The 22,590-nt window shown below is 34.1% G+C and overlaps 3 protein-coding genes across 3 annotated transcripts; 2 read left to right on the forward strand and 1 right to left on the reverse strand.

The window, feature by feature from the left end:
- Nucleotides 1-213: 213 nt before the first annotated feature.
- Nucleotides 214-1,612, forward strand: LOC116123154 (transcription factor MYB92-like). Its single transcript, XM_031408959.1, has 3 exons — nt 214-383; nt 474-603; nt 694-1,612. Exons 1-3 carry the CDS (start codon nt 251-253, stop codon nt 1,430-1,432), a joined length of 1,002 nt encoding a protein of 333 aa, XP_031264819.1. The 5' UTR covers nt 214-250; the 3' UTR covers nt 1,433-1,612.
- A 4,360-nt stretch (nt 1,613-5,972) lies between these two features.
- LOC116123214 (nodulin-26-like) lies at nt 5,973-8,626 on the reverse strand. The gene is made up of 5 exons (XM_031409013.1): nt 7,158-8,626; nt 6,841-7,059; nt 6,518-6,724; nt 6,363-6,424; nt 5,973-6,252 (listed from the first exon to the last, which is right to left on the reverse strand). The coding sequence occupies exons 1-5, from the start codon at nt 7,305-7,307 to the stop codon at nt 6,066-6,068; spliced, it is 825 nt and encodes a 274-aa protein (XP_031264873.1). The 5' UTR covers nt 7,308-8,626; the 3' UTR covers nt 5,973-6,065.
- Nucleotides 8,627-11,924: 3,298 nt separating this feature from the next.
- LOC116123183 (receptor-like protein 6) lies at nt 11,925-14,699 on the forward strand. The gene has a single exon (XM_031408991.1). It carries the CDS (start codon nt 11,925-11,927, stop codon nt 14,697-14,699), a length of 2,775 nt encoding a protein of 924 aa, XP_031264851.1.
- Nucleotides 14,700-22,590: the final 7,891 nt, after the last annotated feature.

A 22,590-nucleotide genomic window follows, 5' to 3' on the forward strand; every position in this document is an offset into this window, starting at 1 on the left:
AACCATTTTAATATACAATAAAATATAAATGAGTCTTGGACAGAGAAGGGACATAGTTGATAATTCAATAAGAAAAAAAGTGTACAGTGTTTCTGCTAGCAAATAGGAAGCCAGCACGTCTCCTTGCATTGAGGGTTTACCAGGGGACATTTGCAATAGATTGTATATAAATAGAAAGCTGTAGTTAGTGGTTGGATTTGAGGGAGGCAAACAAATCTTTCCTACACTCAACAGAGTTTGAAGATTAAACATGGGTAGATCTCCTTGTTGTGACGAGAGTGGCCTCAAGAAAGGTCCCTGGACCCCTGAAGAAGACCAAATACTTGTCAAATATATTCAAAAACAAGGCCATGGAAGCTGGAGAGCCCTCCCCAAACTTGCAGGTTACCATTTTTTATTTGATTCTTTTGTTTTAATTTGATGATATTTCAATTCTCTGATTATAATCGAGCCTTTTTTTTTTTTATGTTCAGGTCTTAACAGATGTGGGAAGAGCTGTAGATTGAGATGGACTAATTATTTAAGGCCTGATATCAAGAGAGGGAAGTTTTCGCCTGAAGAAGAAGAAACAATCCTCAATCTTCATTCAATTCTTGGCAACAAGTAATTATACATTTACTTTCTTCAACAATTGTATGCTTCTTGTAGACTTTTTTTGGTTTTCTTATTTTTTTTTTCCTTTTCCTTCAATAGATGGTCAGCAATTGCGAGCCACCTACCAGGGAGGACTGATAATGAGATCAAAAACTTCTGGAACACTCATCTGAAGAAGAAACTGATTCAGATGGGATTTGATCCAATGACTCACCGGCCAAGAACCGATATCTTCTCGAGCTTGCCTCATCTTATAGCTTTGGCTAACTTAAAGGAGTTCATGGATAATCACTCTTGGGAAGAGCAGGCTGTGAGATTACAAGCAGAAATGAGTAAATTGCAGTACTTACAATGCCTCCTTCAACCCTCATCTGGTTCAGTTCCGACAAGCCAAACTTCTGCTTTTGATATGGACACCATTAATCTTTTGAACTCACTTTCTTCAATCAAAGAGAATAATAACAACAACTCCCCAAACCGTTTAAATTTATCACCCCAACTGGATATAGGAGCTGCCTCTCTTCAATCTCTCAACAACTCAATCACTTTCTCTCATATGCCAAATTTACAAGTCCCTTGTAGCTTTCAAACAACTCTAAACAGCAAGGATACAATTCAAGCTCCTGACCAGTTTCCTTCTGTTTCAATAAACTCACCTAATTCTCCATGGCAGCAGCTTGCTCCATCTTCAACACCAACACAATCTCCTCTTTCCATGGCTCTGCCGCCTCCGTTAACCGACGCTTCCATCAAGTACAACACTTTGGGGGATGCTTGTAGTACTTCAGTTTGGCCTGATCTCCTCCTTGAAGACCCTTTGTTTCATGAGATTGCTTAGTTAATTTCTAGATATATAGCATGAGTGTGAGACTACTGCAGGTTTGGAGTTAATTCTATACAACCACCTTAATGTATATTATATCTTCCCTCTAGTCCGTCCATTTTATGTATAATTCTTCCTCCCTCATAGACATCAAACATGTGATCACTTTTTCTCATCAATATATATTAGATATAACGTTGCATGTTTTAATTAATCTCTCTTCAATATTAATATTTTTGAACTTCTAACCCAACTTAATTAAGCTAGTTATACACATCATCCATGCATGTAATTCAGCTAATAATATTAGTTAATTAGAAATTTAATTACATCTCTTCTTCATCTAATTAAAATTAGCAAAGAGAGATTGATTTTTCTTTTCAATTATATCAAGATTGTTGATAATGTTTCGAGCTATCTCCATTATCCTATACAATTATATTATTATTGCCCAGAAAGGGTAGGGAAATTTCTTATCGGGGAAACCTGTTGACGTCTGAAGTCTTTGTTGATTAATTAATATGCACCATTATTGCCAAGAAATTGTACGGACATTGAATTTTTCTAAACGCTATTGCTAATCTCTAAACTTTAATGACAAATCATGTAAGAAAATTCAAAGAAATGAAGAACGCTGCATGTAAAGGTCTTACTGTTCACACACAGAAAAAAACAAATATTTTAAATATAATATGGTTTGATAGCCCTACGTTCGATATTTGTGTTGCACGTTAATACTTGTTTAGTAATTAGTGTAATTCATAATCTGGGTAAGTTAAGATCAAGCCATTGACCGAACCCTTTGATCTAACCACTCTAGAAGATAGTGGCTCCAAACTCTATATCTATCACTTTCTTGTTCATCATATACGAAATTAATCACCTTAATTTAAATTATAGCATGGTATATAATATTATACTATATGTTAATTGGGCATATATATATATATATAGGGTCGTACGTGTATCAATAATATGTGTGTATTGAGAGAGTTGACCAAAGTTTTAATGTCAAAAAAGTGACGTATAAAGGATTCTCAATGATAAGAGGGACCCAAGTAGTTAGGAAAGACACAAGTTTTTAGAAGAATTCCCTGACCAGCAAACCATCCATACTCCACAGATTTCTACAGCATAATCATCAGCGAAATGATACTTATTCCAGTCGGAATCTAGGTCGTTTTTATAAAATAGTGCGAGGAGAAGTGTTAAATGTGAGTCTATGTGATCGACTAGATTATATATTTTATTTAAAGAATATATGAATGATATGATATACTCGTTTTACTCGATATGAGTTTAACAATACTTGGTGTTATAATTGATTTGAGCAATAAGGGATGTTATAGGGTATTGTGAATGTAGTAGTACCTAGAAACAATTGAATTTAAAGGAAATAGTTACATTTATTCACGGTTACATTACTTCGATTATGCATATTGAAAAAGCTAGCTAGTGCATGGTTATCAATAAGACAAAGGACGGTGTCTCAAGGTCTGTAAATTTTACTCTGATGGATACTAAAGTTACCATAACAATATATGAATGATTATACAAACGAGTTACTGAAGTTACATGCATTTAAAATTATGTGCTCTTCCTTAAATATATTTACCAGTATTATCTTCCTCTTGCAATGGTGTAAAGTCGAAATTTGTCAGCATATATCATCGTACGTTTAGAGTTCTCAGATTCAGTGAACGAGAATGAACAGGAAGAGGTATCAGCTACAATAAAATAAGATATTTTGATGTGTTCATCTCTTAAAATCAACTGGCAGGTAGTGATGTGTAAGGGGATGGCAACTAAATATGGAAGCTTTCCCAACTAAGTTAGATTTATGACATATATCGATTATGAAATATTTGACTTTTATCATCATTAATTCATTTAATTACCATTTTTATTTTTATTTTTTTTGTTCTTAGGATAATAACATTTTCAAACTGTAACCAAAAAGAAGAAAAGAAATGGTGGTTTAATTTCAACCTTCAATGAAGAAGCTTCTACACATTTATCTCAAGAAAACATTATAAAATTAGATGCTGTATATAATTGACCACATTTGAATCTACGAAAGAAAAACATGNGGGGATGGCAACTAAATATGGAAGCTTTCCCAACTAAGTTAGATTTATGACATATATCGATTATGAAATATTTGACTTTTATCATCATTAATTCATTTAATTACCATTTTTATTTTTATTTTTTTTGTTCTTAGGATAATAACATTTTCAAACTGTAATCAAAAAGAAGAAAAGAAATGGTGGTTTAATTTCAACCTTCAATGAAGAAGGTTCTACACATTTATCTCAAGAAAACATTATAAAATTAGATGCTGTATATAATTGACCACATTTAAATCTACGAAAGAAAAACATGTATCAATTAGCAATAGTATAGATAAATAAGAAAGTCGAGTGGTTGGATAGAAACTCTTAGATATATTACTCAAAAGATTCTGAGTTAAAATCTTTTCTCAATTGTTAATAGGGGTAGTCATTGAAGCTCTTACTTTATTAGTAGTTTCGAGGTTCGGAGAATTAGTTGAGGTATACATAAACTGGCCCAGACACCTCCGATCATTAAAAAAAAAAAAAAAAAAAGGTTGGATAAGAAGTAAGAATTGACGCTGTAAAACTATAATTGAGGTAAAGTAAAGAAACTCAATGGGATTATTGTTAAATTTCTTGGTGAGCAGGTGGATTAAGTTCCTTTTCTTTCAAGGGATTGACTGTAATGTAACACTAATCTTCAAATTAAGTTAAATTTACCTCACTAATACATATTAATATTCAAATTAAGATGTGTCTTGAAAAGTAAGAGATTAGTTGGCGTGTAATGCTTATACTAATGGGAAATACTCAGCAGAGAGTGGTGTATTAAGTCCTGTTTAGTAAACAATATTGTGGAAAGATTAGGACTTGATTAAAAGTCAAAACGGTAATGCTTCATTTGTCAAACCTCCAACATGTAAAATCTTTTAATTATATTATATAAATCATCATCTTCACAAGTCACACTTAATTTAAAAAATTTAGGCTAAAGTTTACTACCTAATCCTATATACAAGTAACAAAAATTTTGATGTTATATATTAATATTACTCTACGGATATATACAAAAAGACCTCGGACAAAGACACAAAGCGATTATGATCATAATTAACAATGGGAAATGAGCTAATCCATTGAGTTCATTTTTAACTATAAACCAAACCCATCTAGCTGCAAACCTTTATATTGATTCCATTTTCTACTTATTATTATATACTAATATACTGAATACTATAAAAGAGTACAAAAATCATAGAGAGGTTTAGACTTTGGCTAGAGACTTTTGCATGCATAATTTTCAATTAACAATTTATTATATATGTCATTGGTTTCTTCCAGCTGTAAGAGAACTTGTCTCTTTGCAGTGTGGCAATTTAGGAATCACAAACTTATTTAATTTAATTTTTAATATATGGTTAACACATGATAATATATGCATGTTCCCAGTGAGATTTGACACTGAGTTGATGGTTTACTCGATTAAATCTTGCTAAGTCAAAAGAGTAAACGTTTGTTAATCTGCAGCTTGGTTTCATAGAAATCTCAAAGATAGAACAAAGCTTAAACAATCCAAGTATATTGATGACTAAAACTCAATGTTCCTATCATGAATGTATGCAATTTAATATCATATAAAAAATATTGACCAATCAATATCATATAAAAAGATTAACTTAAAAAAAAAAAAAAAAAAAAAGGGAGAATATTATATAGTATATAGTTGAGTAAAGGGGTATCAAGTGAGCTTAAAAAAAGGTATGGAGTTGGTAGTAAGGTTGAAGAATTGATGGGTAATAGCTAGTGGGTATTAAATAATTAATTAAATTAAATGAAAAAAGGCATGTTCAATAATTGTTTCATCAAAATTCAAAATCAATCTCTCTCACTCTCATTGTCTTGCCCTATAATTTTCTAATGGGGGCAAGTCAGGACTCCAACAAGTCATCTTTAATTTGATTAAGATGTAATTATGATTAGTGATTCCTATTACTTGATTATGTGTTTTTAATCCAAGTTCTATGGACACTAAGTGGCAAATTGCTAGCCTTGCAATTTATTTAATCTTTATTCCAATCCAATTAATATATGGATATAATAATACTATCAATGAGTTTTTAGTAGGCAAAGCTATCTTCTGAATCTTTTTATTATATGGTCTTTGAGATTATAGTTGTTGGGGCTCTAATTACTACTACTTAACCTAACACTTAGTCCAATATAGTGGGCTTCATTTGGAACCATCATCTCAATCCTAGCCCCTGAACATTTTTCTATATCTAGATGCAAAAATTCTTCAATGCGACAAGCATATAACCACGACCTACCATATACACGTGTGCTATGACTTATGGTTGAATGGATGCACCTTCGTCTCATTAAAGACTTTTTCTAATAGATATTATGTAAATAGTGCATTAGCTCCAATACATTAATGCCTGGAGAAGTTGCAAAGCCAAAAAGATTGCCTTAAAATTAAACATATAATGAATGTTCAATAAATATACCTGATATCAGATGAGATTTATAGTAAAAACAAAAGGGGTCCAAAATTAATACTTGGGTCTGTCTCCAGCGCAGTCACGACTATATTACTCTTTGATATTCCGGTCATCAAATTTCTCAGGCAAGGGAAGCCATACAAGACAGTAAATTGAAGAAGCAGTTGTAGTTCCAAGAATAGGAGCCAAAATGTAAAGCCAAAGGGAATGAAGCTGTCCAGAAACAAGGGCAGGACCTATGCTTCTTGCAGGGTTCATTGAAGCTCCGGTTATGCTCCTGCAAACCAAATTTATTTGCGTGATAACGATACTTTGTTAATATGCTACATCTTTTAAAATGTTCTATGCAAATAAGTAAACGATTGAAGTCAAAGTTAAATAAATTACCCCGCTATTAGGACATCAAACAACATTGTGGCTCCAACTGTGACTCCGGAGAGCTCATTGATCTGTTTTTTGATTAATAAATTAGTTAGAAATTGAAGTAACAAATGTTAGGAAAATAAATAATGCTATAGAAGAAGAATTAATTAGTGTCATACTGCTCTGCTATCAGCTGCTACTCCACAGATTGTGAGCATTAAAATGAATGAAAGAATGAACTCCCAAGCAAAAGCTTCACAATGAGTTGTTGGCCTTAAATATCGAGTCACTGTCACACCTATGTTTATTTGGTCACGGAACAACATAGCTAGTGTTAGTACTGCCAATGTTGAGCCTGCCAATTGTAATGCAACATATACTGGTACCTGAAAAGCAAAGTTCTAGGAATCATACCTCAAGTTTGTAACTAAACTTGATTTTATGCACTGCAAAAGATCAATCTTACTCAATTACATTACAACTTATCCTAAAGTATGAGTACCTGTCTCCATGGAAATTTTGCAGATGCAGCAAAAGCAAAAGTAACAGCAGGATTGAAATGGGCACCCGAGACATGGCCAAGTGTATATATCATAACCATCAGAACCAAGCCCCACGCTACTGCAACACCCACCAGGGTAATGTGGTATCTTTGGTCAATCATCCAGGAGGCACATCCTACAAACATAATTACAAATGTTCCCACAAGCTCTGCAATTATCTGAGCATTAAACAATGGACAAAAACAACAACTTAGTTATATGTACCTGAGAGTAATTTCACGTGAGAACCAAAATGTGCATAGCAAGAAGTTCTCACCTTATGAGCATTTGTGGGAGAAACAGTAGTAACAGTAATGGTAGAGGCTACTGAAGGACTGGCTTTGCCCTCTTCAATTAGGGACAGATCAGTAGATACTGGAGGTTTTGGCGAACATCTAAGATTATTAGGCACAGAAACCTGAGCCATATTTGAAATCAATGCTTAACGCTAGATACCAACCTCAATAAAAGAAGCTTTAATTCTCCTCTTGTCAAGATAAGAATATCATTGTTGCATTGAGATGTTCACAATCATTTAGATGGTTTTGCTTTGTGATTGGTGTAAAGTACTAAGTTAATGTAAAAAAATGATCACTTCAATGTTAACCAAGTGGGAAATATAAATGAATATAGTAGACTTGTGAGCATAGGAATTATCAAATGGATGTTTCCAATAGTTCTCTCTACATTCCAATGCTTTAAAATTCTACATGTTTTGACTGAGAAGGGATGATAATTTACCTGATGATGACAGGTTTTGAACCATAAATGCATATGAATTTTTTGTCTTCTCATAGGAAGTGACAAATGCACCAAGTCATATTTGGACTATAGAAAATAAAATTATCCTAAATCTGAGGGTTATGGAATCTGGAGGCACCACAAGAGGGTAAAAATTTAGAATAAAGTATTGGTTCAAAAAGCAGAATAGATACAATCAGGCAAAAGAGAGACTGCCACTTAGTGAATGTAAAAAGGATCTGCTAATAAAAAATACTATCCCAAATGTTTTGTCTCCATTACCTCCTCTTTGACCTGAACAGTTGGTCAAGTATCTTTGATTTGGTAAAATGTCCATATTTACAGGAATAGGCAGAGGAGGCATGAGAAGGATAACCATTACAACAAGAGAAACATAAGACATTAAGGTACTTAAATGAAACATATGATCCAATACCACGATTGTTAGAAGAAAGAAGCCAAGCACAAAACTAGCTACTAGGCCGAAAGCAAAGTGTCCATGCTCTGACAAAGCACAACATCATCAAACATAGAATAGGGACCCCAAGTGCAAGGAACAGCAATAGCTTGGAAATGAATTATTGAACAGCATGTTATAGGTTTCAGTAAATACAGCAGCACTCAGTCCTGCATAACCTTTGAGAATACCAGTGGCAGTGCCTCAATTGAAACAGAAGTTTCTCATGCTGCTCAACCAAGAACAACTGGTGGTTGCTTGGAGCCGACGCAGACTGCTATCCATAACTGTAAAATCACAAAGAAAAGATCATTCATAATCATAATACAATCTTTTGGTAAGAAATCTCCAGTGGCTAAATTGAAAAACTAATTGAGTTGAGACAAATATCCGCAGAAGCTTAGCCAACTCTATTCCACACATCTAACAAGGCCATTGATATAACTAAGTAAACCTCTCTAAAGCCTTTTTCATGCAATAGACTAAACCAAGTATATGCAAAGTCTAACAATTAAACTGTGTTCATCTGTGTTTTTCATTTCATTAAAAACTGAAAAATTAACAAACAATATAAAGAATAGAGTTATCATTTAGAACATACATAAAAATAACTATAAGGCAAAGACAAAAAATAATTTAAAAGCTACAGATCAACTACAAATCCATAATAATCTGATCCTAAATGCTGGAAACTAATAATATCAGAATGAAACCTCATTGAAGCCCAGATGCAAAGATCACTCTGTCTTGATAACATTCTCTATGCGCAGAGTCTATAAACAGCCAACATAATTGAGTTAGATAAACGCATTAATTAAATAAACAAATTAAGCGTCAACAAATATTTAACAGGCCTCTATCATTCCACAAGCAATTTATCAAAATTAACAAGCTTACAAAACCGTATATAAAATAGCCATATCTTTCCGAAATTACAGAATCGACAATATACTGGCTTCTAAGCACGATTGTGTGTCTACGACAAACACAAAAATACGCCCACTGCCTCACTGAGCTCACTCCACACTGCCACAAATGCCGCCATTTTTAAATATGGCTATTTATGCAAATGACGCCTTAAAATCGTTACTTCTGGGTAATTATTTGATTCTTATCGACTCGCTGCCATTGAACCATTGAATAGAAGCGGAGATACAATTGACATTTGCGAGAGAAGCCATTGGAGGAGACACGAAAGTTTGTTGAACTAACCATTTTCAGAAAGGATAATTTGCAAAAGTAACCATTTGAAAAGTAGTCACTTTTATATTTGATCATTTTCAATAATAGCAATTTTGTAAAATGACAATTTGCAAAAATAACCATTATTGAAATTTTTATTTTTTATTTTTTTGGCAAAACCTTAATGTTTTTTTTTTTAATAAAAACTATACCATTTTTCAGAGAATTATTTGAAAAAATAACCATTTCTACCATTTGTAGAATTAATTATTTACCAAAAAATTAAAAAAATAACCATTTGCAAAATATCCATTTAGAAAAATAATTTATTCATAAATAACCACTTCCGAAGGCAGCATTTTCTACCAATTATGAGTTCCAAAATTGGATCTTCCGCACATTTTAATTTAAATTTTACCAACGACCTTGTTAGATGTTGCGTGGAGTAGAGGTTAGAGATGATATTTCTAGGTACTTGGCTCGGCTCGTCCCGAAAAGGTCAGGCTTTATCTGATGTTTGTGGGCTTGGGCCTGAGCTTAATTTTAAAGCCCAACCTCAGATACAGGTTGAGCTTGAGTATGTCTTTAGACCCCATCAGACAATTTTAATATTAATTTTACTAAATTACTCTTATACTATATATTTAATTGTATAGTTATACTACATATGTATACCCATTTTCCCGAACCCTAATCTCATCCCATTTGGTAAGTATTCAAAAATAAATTAATATTTAAAAACCATTTCTAGAATTAAAAATATAAAAAAAATTAAAATTTATTAATATTTAAAAATTCACATTATAAAAATGGACATGCTTAGGGCAGGCCTAAGGTTACAAAATACCTGTTAGGCCAGACTTGAATTTTATTTGTCATACTCGTAACGGGCCTAGACCAGGCTTGAGCCTTTGTCATGAGGTCAGGCTTAGGCCTGGGCCAAGGGGTACCCGATCCAAGCCTGGCCCATTGCCATCACTAGTAGAGGTAGCTAAGCTTCCACGGATATGTGGCTTCTTTCTTCTGGCAACCGTTGTATTGAATCTTATGTAAGTTTGATTTAAGTGTTTCAATGTCTTATTATGCTTCTCTTGCTATAATGATAATCCTTCTAATACATTCTATGGCTAGTCCTGTAAAAATGACTAATATTTTACTAAATGAGAAGTAGCAAATCGGAGATATTTGACCAACTGTTAAATTCAAGGAGGATAAAGGTTTTTGAAGGTTATTGTAAGAAGCTCTTACTAGCTAAGAGTGGGTAGTTTTGTTTATCAATAATATATCATGTGATTAAGGCCGTCAGGTTTATGAGATGATTTATGATTGTTAGCTAAATATTCTTTCTTGAAGCTAAATCCCGATGATTTTGGAAGATTTTGAGCTGATGTAGTTGATATGAGCAATATCAGAACACTTTTTGTTTAATGACAGTTTAGTTTCTTATTTATTTGTAATGGGACTACTCAAAATCTCCAGGGAAATGGATTAAGATGGGTTTTAGCAAGATTTTGATTTGCTTCCCCTCTCTAAACCATGATATCTTGTCAAATGTTAACAAATAAAAGACATCAAATAAATCCATCACTGTGGAGCATCTATTGAGTATTCTTTTATTTAGTTTATAGGAATTATCAGATGGTTGTGAGATCTCTTGTTAATTTTACTGTTGGGACAATTTTAAACTTGTTTTGACAGAGAAGTTCTGATAATTTATATAAGAGAATAAAGTATTGGTTCACAAAGTAGAAGACATACAAGCTGGCAAAAGAGAGACTACTGCTTATTGAATGTGGAAGGAATCTGCAAATCAATAATGTCGCCTCGTTGGTGGGAACAGTTCGGTTAGTAAGAAAATCCCCAACATTAAATCTATAAAAACAGCATACAAGTTCTATTGTTTTTCCAATCCTGGAGTTTAAAGTACTCATGATATGTATTTGGACTTTGAAATGTAGTTGGAGTCAGTCTTTAAACTCAGTCCTGGTTGATATGAAAATATGAAAAATTTCCGTTCTTTGATTTGTGACTCTTGTTTGTTTAGAGTATTTTACGGATAACGTGTTTGATTTTTTTTCTTTTCAAAATCCTATAGGGACATGAGTCCATCTGGTCTTTAATTAGCTTCGCCTTTGATTCCAAGTAATGTATCATCCTATAGCATGTGTAAACTATAAGCTCAAGATTAATTAACCATCACTAGCTGAGAAAAAATTCTTCAATCTCTTTTTTTGAGCCTGTCTATGTTTCAACTCCTTGATTCATGCAGTTGATTGTGCTTGTTCAGTGATAGTGATCTCTGTCGTGAGAAGTCTACGGTCAGCAGGACCTGGATGTTAAGTTACATAGTGATGAAGTGTTCTTCACTTTATGACCAAGACTAGATTTTGATTCATTTATAATATAAATATAACTGATCTCGATCACTAATTGCCATCATATCTTTCCTCCTCTTTGTAGTCATATTTGTTCCTTTCCTAAAAAATGAGATGGTTGGTTTGGCATCAAGTTTTCTGCTTCCACTTATTGCTATTGCATTCTGTAAGTTGTGCAAAATTGTGTTCTCATGAACAGAGTTCTGCATTGCTTCAGTTTAAGCAACTCTTTTCCTTGGAATACCGTTCTTCTTCCCATTGTGATGGAAGGTTGTCTTCTTATCCAAAAATGAGATCTTGGATAGAGGATAGTAATTGTTGCTCATGGGATGGAGTCACATGTAACAATGTGACGGGTCATGTAATTGGCCTCGACCTTAGTTGCAGCTGGCTTCATGGCATAATCCCTTCCAACAACACCCTCTTCTCCCTTCCTCACATTCAAATTCTCAACCTCTCTTTCAATGATTTTGATCGCTCTCAAATCCTTTCTGACATTAATCGATTTCCGAAATTGACAACTCTTAATCTCTCTAGCTCAAACTTCAGTGGTCAAATTCCATATGAAATCTCACACTTGTCCAAATTAGTTTCACTTGACCTCTCTGGGAATCAAGCTCTGAGACTTGAAACAACAGTTTTGGAAGGGCTAGTTCAAAATGTTACCAAATTAAAAGAACTCTTTCTTGATTCGGTCGATATGTCCACTATCATCCTACCTGGCTCTTTGATGAATCTATCTTCTTTTTTGACATCTCTGAGTCTCAATTACTGTGGTTTAAAAGGGAGCATCCCGGATAATATTTTTCGCCTACCAAACTTACAGTTTCTCAGTTTATGGGATAACTTCAGGCTTACAGTTGCATTTCCAAAGGGTAATTGGAGCAGTCCCCTCAGGTTTTTGTATATGTCTGGCATGATTTTGTCAGAAGAATTACCGGATTCTATTGGTGGCCTGAGATCCTTGAGGCAACTGAGTCTCCACAACTGCAGTTTGATGAGGTCAGTTCCTATACAACTCGGTAACCTTACAGAACTCACAGTTTTGGACCTCTCAGATAACCATTTTAGTGGTCACATTCCGTCATCTCTTTCAAACCTCCCTCAACTTCATCATTTAGATCTTTCATCCAATAATTTCAGTGGCGAAATTCCGAATATTTTTACCAACTTATCACAACTTTCTTTTTTATCCTGCACAAACAATCGGTTGGTTGGTCCAATTCCTTCTCACGTAAGTGAGGTTCGAAATTTGGCCTTTATTTATTTACATGGGAACTCACTTAATGGGACAATACCCTCTTGGCTATCTACTTTACCATTGTTACAGGATATCAATCTCAGCAATAACCAGCTGAATGGGAACATTCCTGAATTTCAAAGCAATTCATTGCAAACCCTTTACTTGAGGAACAATAGTCTTGATGGATCAATTCCGAGTTCAATCTTTGAACTTCCTCATCTCACAGAACTTGAGCTTTCTTTAAACAATTTAAGCGGAGTTGTAGAGCTTAACACGTTTTCAAAGCTTAAAAACCTCCGATTGCTTGATCTTTCTGACAACAGTTTCTCACTGAACACCACAACCATAGCCAACTCTTCTTTTCCCAAGCTTCGGTATCTGTTTTTATCTGCCTGCAACGTAACTGAGTTCCCAGATATATTAAGAACACAAGACCAGTTGATTCACCTTGACCTTTCTAAAAACAAAATTCATGGCCAGGTTCCCAACTGGATATGGTACACTGGGAAGAATACTCTGAGATTTCTGCATCTTTATCAGAACTTCTTGACAGGCATAGACCATCTTCCCTGGAAAAATCTTCAGTTTCTCGACTTGCGTTCTAATTTGTTTAAGGGACCACTTCCTGTTCCACCACCTTTCATGAAATTCATTTTTATGTCAAACAATAGTTTTTCTGGAGAGATTCCTCGAGTGATTTGCAATTTAAAAATCCTCGAAATTCTTGATCTTTCCAGTAACAACTTGAGTGGCACCATTCCAAAATGCATGGGAAAATTTAGCCGTCTTCATGTGATGGACCTACGGAAAAATAGGTTTTATGGTCCCATTCCTGAAACATTCGGAAAGGGCAATAATTTCAGGACCCTTAACTTCAACGACAATGCCTTGGAAGGATCAGTCTCTCGATCTTTGCTAAATTGTACTATGCTTGAAGTTTTAGATCTTGGAAATAACAAGATAAACGACATCTTTCCACATTGGCTGGAAAATCTTCCGAAGTTACAGGTTCTTGTTCTTCGTTCCAATAAATTTTATGGTGATGTATGGAGTTCTGGCAAGGTAAACCATTCATTTAGCAAGTTGAGAATCTTTGATCTTTCAAACAACAATTTTACTGGTTCTTTGCCGGTAAGGTCTTTGGCGAATATGAAAGCTATGATGAGCATTGATGAAGCTGAGCAGCATCTGGAATATATGGGGGAAAAATATTATCAAGACTCGGTCGTGGTGACGTTAAAAGGGTCTGAGATTCAATTACAGAAAATTCTTACTACTTTCACTACCATTGATTTTTCAAACAATAACTTCAATGGAGACATTCCAAAATTTATTGGAAACTTCCAAGCACTTCGGCTCCTTAATCTTTCTCGAAATAATTTGATGGGTTGTATCCCATCATTGCTTGGAAATTTAACAAACCTTGAATCCTTAGACCTCTCTGTAAATAAGCTTGCTGGAGAAATTCCATGGCAGTTGACAAATTTAAATTTCCTTCAGGTTTTAAACCTATCGGAAAACCAACTTGTGGGACTTATACCTCAAGATAACCACTTTTCTACCTTTTCAAATGATTCATATAGTGGAAATTGGGGGTTGTGTGGATTTCCCTTGTCAAAGAAATGTAGCAATGGAGATGGACAGAAACCAGACGGAATGATCTCCCATGACCGAGACAATATCTTAAGTTGGGTTGATTGGCACATCATTCTTATGGGTTATGGATGTGGATTGGGTATTGGCTTTTCTATTGGATATATTGTGTTTTCAACAGGAAAGCCAAAAAGGTTAGTAAGAATCATCGAGAAAGAGAAGGCTTAAAAGAAAAAAGAATTTATTTAATAATAAATGCAACCAGGTGAATTTCCAAATCTTTTTATTTTTATTTTTATTTTTCTTCCTGATAAATAATGATGTTATGTATAATTATCTGATTATATAGTTCATAATATGATGCAGAGCCACACCGAATGAATAGTGTCGACGATGGCCGAATGCGATGATTTTTGCAGAGTACTTTGAAACAGCCAAACGAACAAAACTCATGATTTCATGATAATCATCATTTTTTATCCTTTTGATGTCGTTTTAAGGGACGTTTTCTATTTTTTAGGGGTGCTTTTGTAAGTTTCTAGACCTTTTGGAATTTTTTTTTTTGCAATGTTGTTTAATTTTCTTTTCCTTTCAATTTTTTTTATTAGGGTTTTAGGGATGTATTAGCCCTAGGAATGTAGTTTTGGTTATTTTTTGAATGAATTATTGAGAAAACCAAAAGTTATTTTATACAATCCAATATCAAAATATTGATACAATTAAGTGGTGGTTATTGTATCATTTGTTTTCTACGTTTTTGGTCATCTTTGTTATTGTTTCAACATCATAATATGTATCTTGAACTTGAAGTAGTGTTACATTGTTCAAAGATACAATGGAATGTATAACAATATACACTTGAAGCAGTATTACATTAGATATTATAAATATACACACTTTTAATTAAAATGATTGAAAATTTCGATAAGTTTTTAATGATCAAAAGTCATGACACTTATAAACAAGACCAAAGTCGGCAAGGCATCTACATATATCTGTAGATGCAAAAAATCTACCGTTATAAAAATAGGGTCTGATCCCCTGAGGTTAAGGCCATTGACAATCCACTAGACATGCACATATAAAAGGACAAGTGTAAAGCTTACGGCATGGAAAACACCGGGTGGGGTTTGCCATAGACACTCCGATGCTCAAGTAAGTAAGGTTGAAAGAGATTATTTGATAAGAATTAAAGAGAAGAAGGATTATCAGGAGTCTTGTCGGAGGTTAGGACTATGACGGAGGCGTCGGGTTCTTGGGAACAAGAACTTTATAAGCAAATAGATGGTTTTGAATAGTGTAGATTGACTATATCATATTCTCCCTTATGAGAGGGCAAGCCTCTGTTTATATAGTGAACCCAAGGGGTTGAAATTTTAGTAGGACATTGAGTCTTACTTTGGGAGATAGTCACTATCAGGAAAGAAATAAGATTTCTTGTCTTTATCAGAATAAGTTTACTAGTTTGAGTAAAGTTCAAAATCTCAGCATAAAAGAAAATAAAATATGATTCTGATTTCCTATTTATGAACTGTTGTAGGCTAATGGGTTGGAACCCAGTTCAGCTTAACTTGTAGGATAACCCAACTCATAAAGTAGGCAGTTCACAAGATGATTTTAAGCGTAGGCCCAATCGAGATTAGACTGAAGCCTTGGACCATGACATGTTTATTTCGTTATTGGGCCTCATCAAGCCCATGACAATTTTTTGCCCTAACAATATCCCAACAACAACTAATTAAGACAATGTTTTTAAAGTGGTTTGAAAATTTTCATCTCTCCTTGGCCTTGAGTTTGAAAATTTACTTAGTTTGATCTTATATTAAATCAGTTGGCTTGTTTGTTTCGTAAATCCAGTTTAAGAGCTAAATCTTCACACATATTTATAATTTTGAAAACAAATAATTATTAATTCCATTAAAAGGCGCGCTAATCTCCATATTTAACATAAAATTATAAATATAATAATTACAAGCATTGTGGGGAGAGTAGGTCGAAGTGTTCATGTGGGACAAGTTTTTCTAGGAAGGTTAAGTTGTTTGGACATGTGGCGTTGTTTGAAGGGCACATGCCGGAGGTGGAGGAGGAGGAGGTGGAGATGGTCGATGGATATCAATCTCAGCAGTAAGCAACTGAATGGGAACATTCCTGAACCCTTTATTTAAGCAACAATAGTCTGGATGGATCAATTCTGAATTCGATCTTTGAATGGATCTCGCTGAACTAGAGCTTTCTTTAAACAATTTATGAGGAATATTACGTATGTAATATAATGCGGAATTTAATCACTTACCTCCAGTCATATTGTTCAAGTGTATTGAATGATTTGTGAGTGAATATTTGAGAGATGTCTTCTAGCCTATGCCTCCAGAATCTTTTCTTTCTTTTATATTTTCGTGATATCGCTTTGATGGAGAAGATGATATCTTTATATATGGCTAGGCTAGGGACCAAGTAACTCCCATCAACTGCCTTTAACTTCCCATCAAGGATCAAAAGAGGCAGTTAATAACTCCTTTAAACCACCTTGAACTGCATAATTGTGGCATGTGGCCACATCAAGTCTTACATTCTCCAACTTGGCCTCATGCCGCAATTTGGAAAAATACTATATAGGTGATTAATCCGAATATGGCCATAATATGAGTTATAGCAAGCATTACTTACATAAAAGCTCAATACATGAATGATTGCGGTCATATCCTTTAAATCGAACACTCCTTTCCATCTATTACAATGCATGATATTTTATATAAGTACTTTATGAGTTTCTTAAATTTATGAATGAACTTCCTATAAGTCATTCGTGGTCCACTCTATTTTGACATTTAACTTTATGTGCACAAAAAATGTAATAGATAAACAATATATGTCAAAATATCTGAATAAGGTCATAGAAACAAATGTAAAAGTTAACTTATACATCAAATGAACTAACTAGCCCCATACGATCCACATGATCCTTAAATACTTTAAACGGCAATCCTTTGGTCATGGGATCGGCGACCATTAATTCTGTATCGATGTGTTGGATATCCACATTTTGCTCTTTAACATGACCTCAAACTGAAAGATATTTTATATCTATATGTTTGCTGCGACTACTACTTTTGTTATTCTTTGAGAAGAAAACAGCAGCTGAGTTATCACAATAAATCTTTAATGGACTTGCAATAGAGTCGATAACTCTTAAACCAGATATAAAGTTTCTCAACCATAAAGCTTGTGATGTAGCCTCATAACACGCAATGAATTCTGCTTCCATTATGGATGTTGCTATTATATTTTGCTTAGTGCTTTTCCAAGATAAAGCACCATTAGCAAGCATAAATATATATGCAGAAGTAGAATTCTTAGAATCTTTACATCCACCAAAATCAGAGTCTGTATACCCAATCACCTCCAAATGATCAGAGTGTTTGTATGTAAGCATGTAATCATTGGTTCCTTGTAAATAACGCATACCTTTCTTGGCACCTTTCCAATGTTCAAGGCCTGGGTTACTTTGATATCTACCCAACATTCCTACTGCATACCCTATGTCAGGCCTGGTACAAACTTGAGCATACATGAGTTTCCCCACCGCTGAAGCATAAGGTATTTTAATCATCTCCTTGAACTCCAATGAGTTATTTGGACATTGTTCCAAACTGAATTTATCTCCTTTCACAATAGGAGCTGGTGATAGTGAACAATTTTGCATTCGAAAACTTTCCAAAATCTTTTCGATGTAAGTCTTTTGAGATAAACCTAAAAACCTTCTAGATCTATCTCTATGAATCTTTATGCCAATGACATAAGAGGCTTCACCCATATCCTTCATCTCAAAATTTTGAGAAAGAAATCTTTTGGTGTCATGAAGTAGACCCAAATCACTTCTTGCAAGTAAAATATCATCCACATAAAGAATTAAGAAGATAAACTTGCTCCCACTGGTTTTAAGATAAACACATTGGTCCACAATATTCTCAATGAAAACAAATGAAATAATAACATTATGAAACTTTGTGTACCACTGACGGGATGCTTGCTTAAGTCTATAAATGGATTTATTCAACTTGCATACTAGCTTATCCTCATTACAGAAACCTTCTGGCTGTTTCATGTATACCTCCTCATCAAGATCTCCATTTAAGAAGGCTGTTTTCACATCCATTTGATGTAACTCCGTATCAAAATGAGCTATTAATGCCATGATGATTCTTAATGAATCTTTCTTTGAAACTGGAGAAAATGTTTCATTATAATCAATGCCTTCCTTTTGTGTGAAACCCTTGGCCACCAATCTTGCTTTATATCGTTCGATATTACCATAAGCATATCTTTTGGTCTTATAAACCCATTTACAACCAATGGTTGTTGCTTCTGGTGGTAATTCGACGAGTGCCCAAACTTGGTTTTTGGCCATTGATTCCATTTCTTCTTTCATGGCATTATACCAAAAGAGGGATTTTTCTCCATCCATGGCTTGTGAAAATGAAGTGGGATCTTCATTTAACTGACCATCAAAATCAGTATCTTGAAGGTATACCATATAATCATTAGAAATCGCTGGTTTCCTTACTCTTGAAGATCTTCTTAATTCAACTGTTTCATCCATAATATCTTGATTTTGGACAACAGTATCATTATTAGTTGAATCTTCATGATGCGACTGATTAGGAATTTGTTCATCTTGAGTCAATTGATCTTCTAAATTAACTGAATGATCATTTTGAACAATAATCAATTGATTATCTTGAAAAGATGAACTCGGTTCCTTAATTTCCTCAAACTGTACTTTACGAGGAATGTCACTCCCACTGAATTCAAGATCTTCAAGAAATTTTGCGTTTCTAGCTTCGACAATCATAGGTGCGTGAGAAGGACAAAAGAATTTGAACCCTTTAGAATTCATTGGATAACCAATGAAATATCCACTAACAGTTTTCGGGTCCAATTTCTTAACATTTGGATTATAAACCTTTACTTCTGCGGGACAACCCCAAATGTGTAACTGCCTTAAACTAGGTTTCCAACCCACCCATAATTCAAAAGGAGTTTTTGGAACTGCCTTTGATGGAACCCGATTTAAGAAATATACTGCTATCTTTAATGCCTCACTCCAAAACTTTAATGGAAGATTGGAGGTACTAAGCATACTTCTTACCATGTCCATAAGAGTACGATTCCTTATTTATGCCACAACATTTTGTTACGGTGTTCCTGGCATGGTGTATTGTGCAACAATACCCTCTTCTCGAAGAAATTTTGCAAATGGACATGGCATTTGACCCTTTTCTATATATCATCCATAATATTCTCCAACACTATCTGACCTTAAAACCTTTATTTTCTTTTCACTTTGTTTCTCTACCTCTGCTTTGAATACCTTAAAGGCATCTATAGCCTCTGATTTATTAAACAAAAAGTAAAAATACATGTATCTAGTATGGTCATCTATGAAAGAGATAAAATATCTCTGTCCATTTAGACTAGGTATAGGAGAGGGTCCCCATATATCTGTATGTATGATCTCTAATTTATTAGTACTTCTTCTAGCTCCTTTCGTAGTTCTATTAGTTGTCTTTCCCTTTATACAACTAATACAAGTATCGAAATCAGTGAAGTCAAGAGTTTGTAAACTCCATCATCCACCAACCTCTTAACTCTCTGTATAGAGATATGTCCCAATCTCTTATGCCACAACTTAGAGGAATCCTTCTTAATGATACAACGTTTGCTGCCATTCTCCTCATGCACAGTCATAAGACTACGCTCAAATGCAGGATCTAGATCAAACTTATACAAACCATCAAGTAATTTTCCATATCCAATAGTAACATGGTCTTTTAGAATTTCAAAGATTGAATTACTAAAAGTAAATACATAACCAAGTTTCACAAGTCTGGATACTGAAACTAAATTTCTAGAAAACGATGGAATATAAAAAGTATTATCAAGATCCAATACATAATTAGAGTTTAGAACAAGTCTAAAAGTCCCCACAGCTTCCACTTCAGAACGCATCCGATTGCTTGAATAGCTGCTTTGTTCATTCCCCACTGGTTTCCTTAGGTTTAGGAAGCCCTTTCTTCTCAAGCCAATTCTTGTATTTCAAGTATTCTTTCTTCATGTGTCCCTTTTTCTTGCAGAAGAAGCACGAAATTTTGTAACCACTAGGATTACCTTGTGCTTTACCCTTCTTCTTGAATTTTGAGACACCTTTGCCTTTCTTTCCCTTTCCTTTGAAATGTGCTACTAAATGAGCACTTTCCAAATTCTCATTCTTCAACCTTTCTTCCTCTTGTACACACATGACTAAGAGTTCATTAATAGACCAATCTTCTTTATGTGTGTTATATGAGATTTTGAAAGGTCCATACTCATTAGGAAAAGAGTTGAGAATGAAAGTGACAAGAAATGCCTCAGAAAATTCAATCTTAAGGGACTTAAGTTGAGAAGTTATATCCCGCATTTCCAGAATATATTCACGCACACCCTTAGAATTATCAAACTTCATGCTAGAAAGTTTCTTCATTAAGGTGCTAGCTAATGCCTTATCAGATGTCACAAATTGTGCTTCAAGTGCTTTCATGAAATCTGTCACCTTAGTGCACTAGGAATGGAACCTCTAATAAGTTTACTTATGTGGGTCTTTATCTGCATTAAGCTTAAGCGATTTGATCGCTCCCACTTTTCATAGAGGACCTTTTCAGAGGGCATACTTTTATCCGTAGGGACTGGTGGTTTGTCCATACAAAACGCCAAATCGATATCCATACACCCAAGTACTAACATTATCTTTTCTTTCCAATCAGAAAAGTTCTCACCATTTAACATTGGAACATGAGATGAATTATTAGCAAAAATAGTAGAAACAGCTGCAATATCCAAGAATTAAAATCATGTCATGCTATTGTAAACATACTTTATATTTGAATCAACCAATGTCAAATTCAAAATTATAAATTCAAACCTTCCTTTGGGCAGAGGTTGCTAACTTGAATTGAATTTACACTTATCAATAAGACTAATGAACATACATCACTCATAAGTAATCCATACCTTTGGGTCTAGGATTAATCTAATCATGATGCTAATTCAATGTCTTAATCTAATTATTGTACTAAGGTAATTACCTCCCTTTGGGGCAGGGCAATTATCTTTAAAATTTACATGCCATAAAACCTTACGAATTTTAAACAAAAAATAACTTTATGTGATTATTAACATGCCTTAGGATGCTTTGGCTACTACTAAAACATTACAATATTCACTTCTTCAATATGGCAATAATAATAATATCAACTTAAACTCACGTTGATCATATCAAATATGCACGTAAAATGCTTTTAATTCAGCATATATATAGTAATATCAGAAACAGTTTTAATACAACTAACTTAAATTTCAAAACAAACTACAAAAAGCTTAAAATTCCAGAATACAGCACGAGAAATAATGTAATCCAGTGGTCAAGAGATTCAGCTCTTACCCAAGAGACCTGGGTTCAATCCTCCTGAACGTAGTTTCAGCTTTTAACAATTAACATGACTGAATTAAAAGCATTCTTTGCAGAATACAATAAATTAAATTTAATCAAACAAAATGGCAAGTGCCTTAATCGGCCTGTGTGGTTCAATGAGTCAAATAAAAAACTCTCAATCACTTGACTGCAGGTTCGAGTCCCAGGCGAGTCAGATGCGTAAATTTTTTTTTTTTTTTTTAAATAACAACATGTCGTTTTCAAAAATTAAAGAAAAACAACTTGTCATATCTTAAGGCCCGGTCGTCTTCAACCTTCAGCTGGGTCTGCAACTGGATAACCGACCCGAAAACAACCCAATTCGAACCTAAAAATTTAAATACCATAACTCAGTCAATTTAACTCCGTTTTAGACGATTCAAAAGCCCTTTTTCTCATGATTTCACAGGGAATTTAATTTTCTAACTAATTTAACCAAAAAAAATTCCCAAACATGAATATGAGAGAATCAGAATTGAATAAAAAAAAAAAAACATAAATAAAGTTACATCACATCTTAACACTGAACAATAAGCAAGAAGCATGGCTCTGATACCAAATGAGGAATATTACGTATGTAATACAATGAGAAATTTAATCACTTACCTCCAG

This window comes from Pistacia vera, unplaced genomic scaffold (genome assembly GCF_008641045.1).
Source record: "Pistacia vera cultivar Batoury unplaced genomic scaffold, PisVer_v2 Contig140, whole genome shotgun sequence".
Classification (NCBI taxonomy): Eukaryota; Viridiplantae; Streptophyta; class Magnoliopsida; order Sapindales; family Anacardiaceae; genus Pistacia; species Pistacia vera.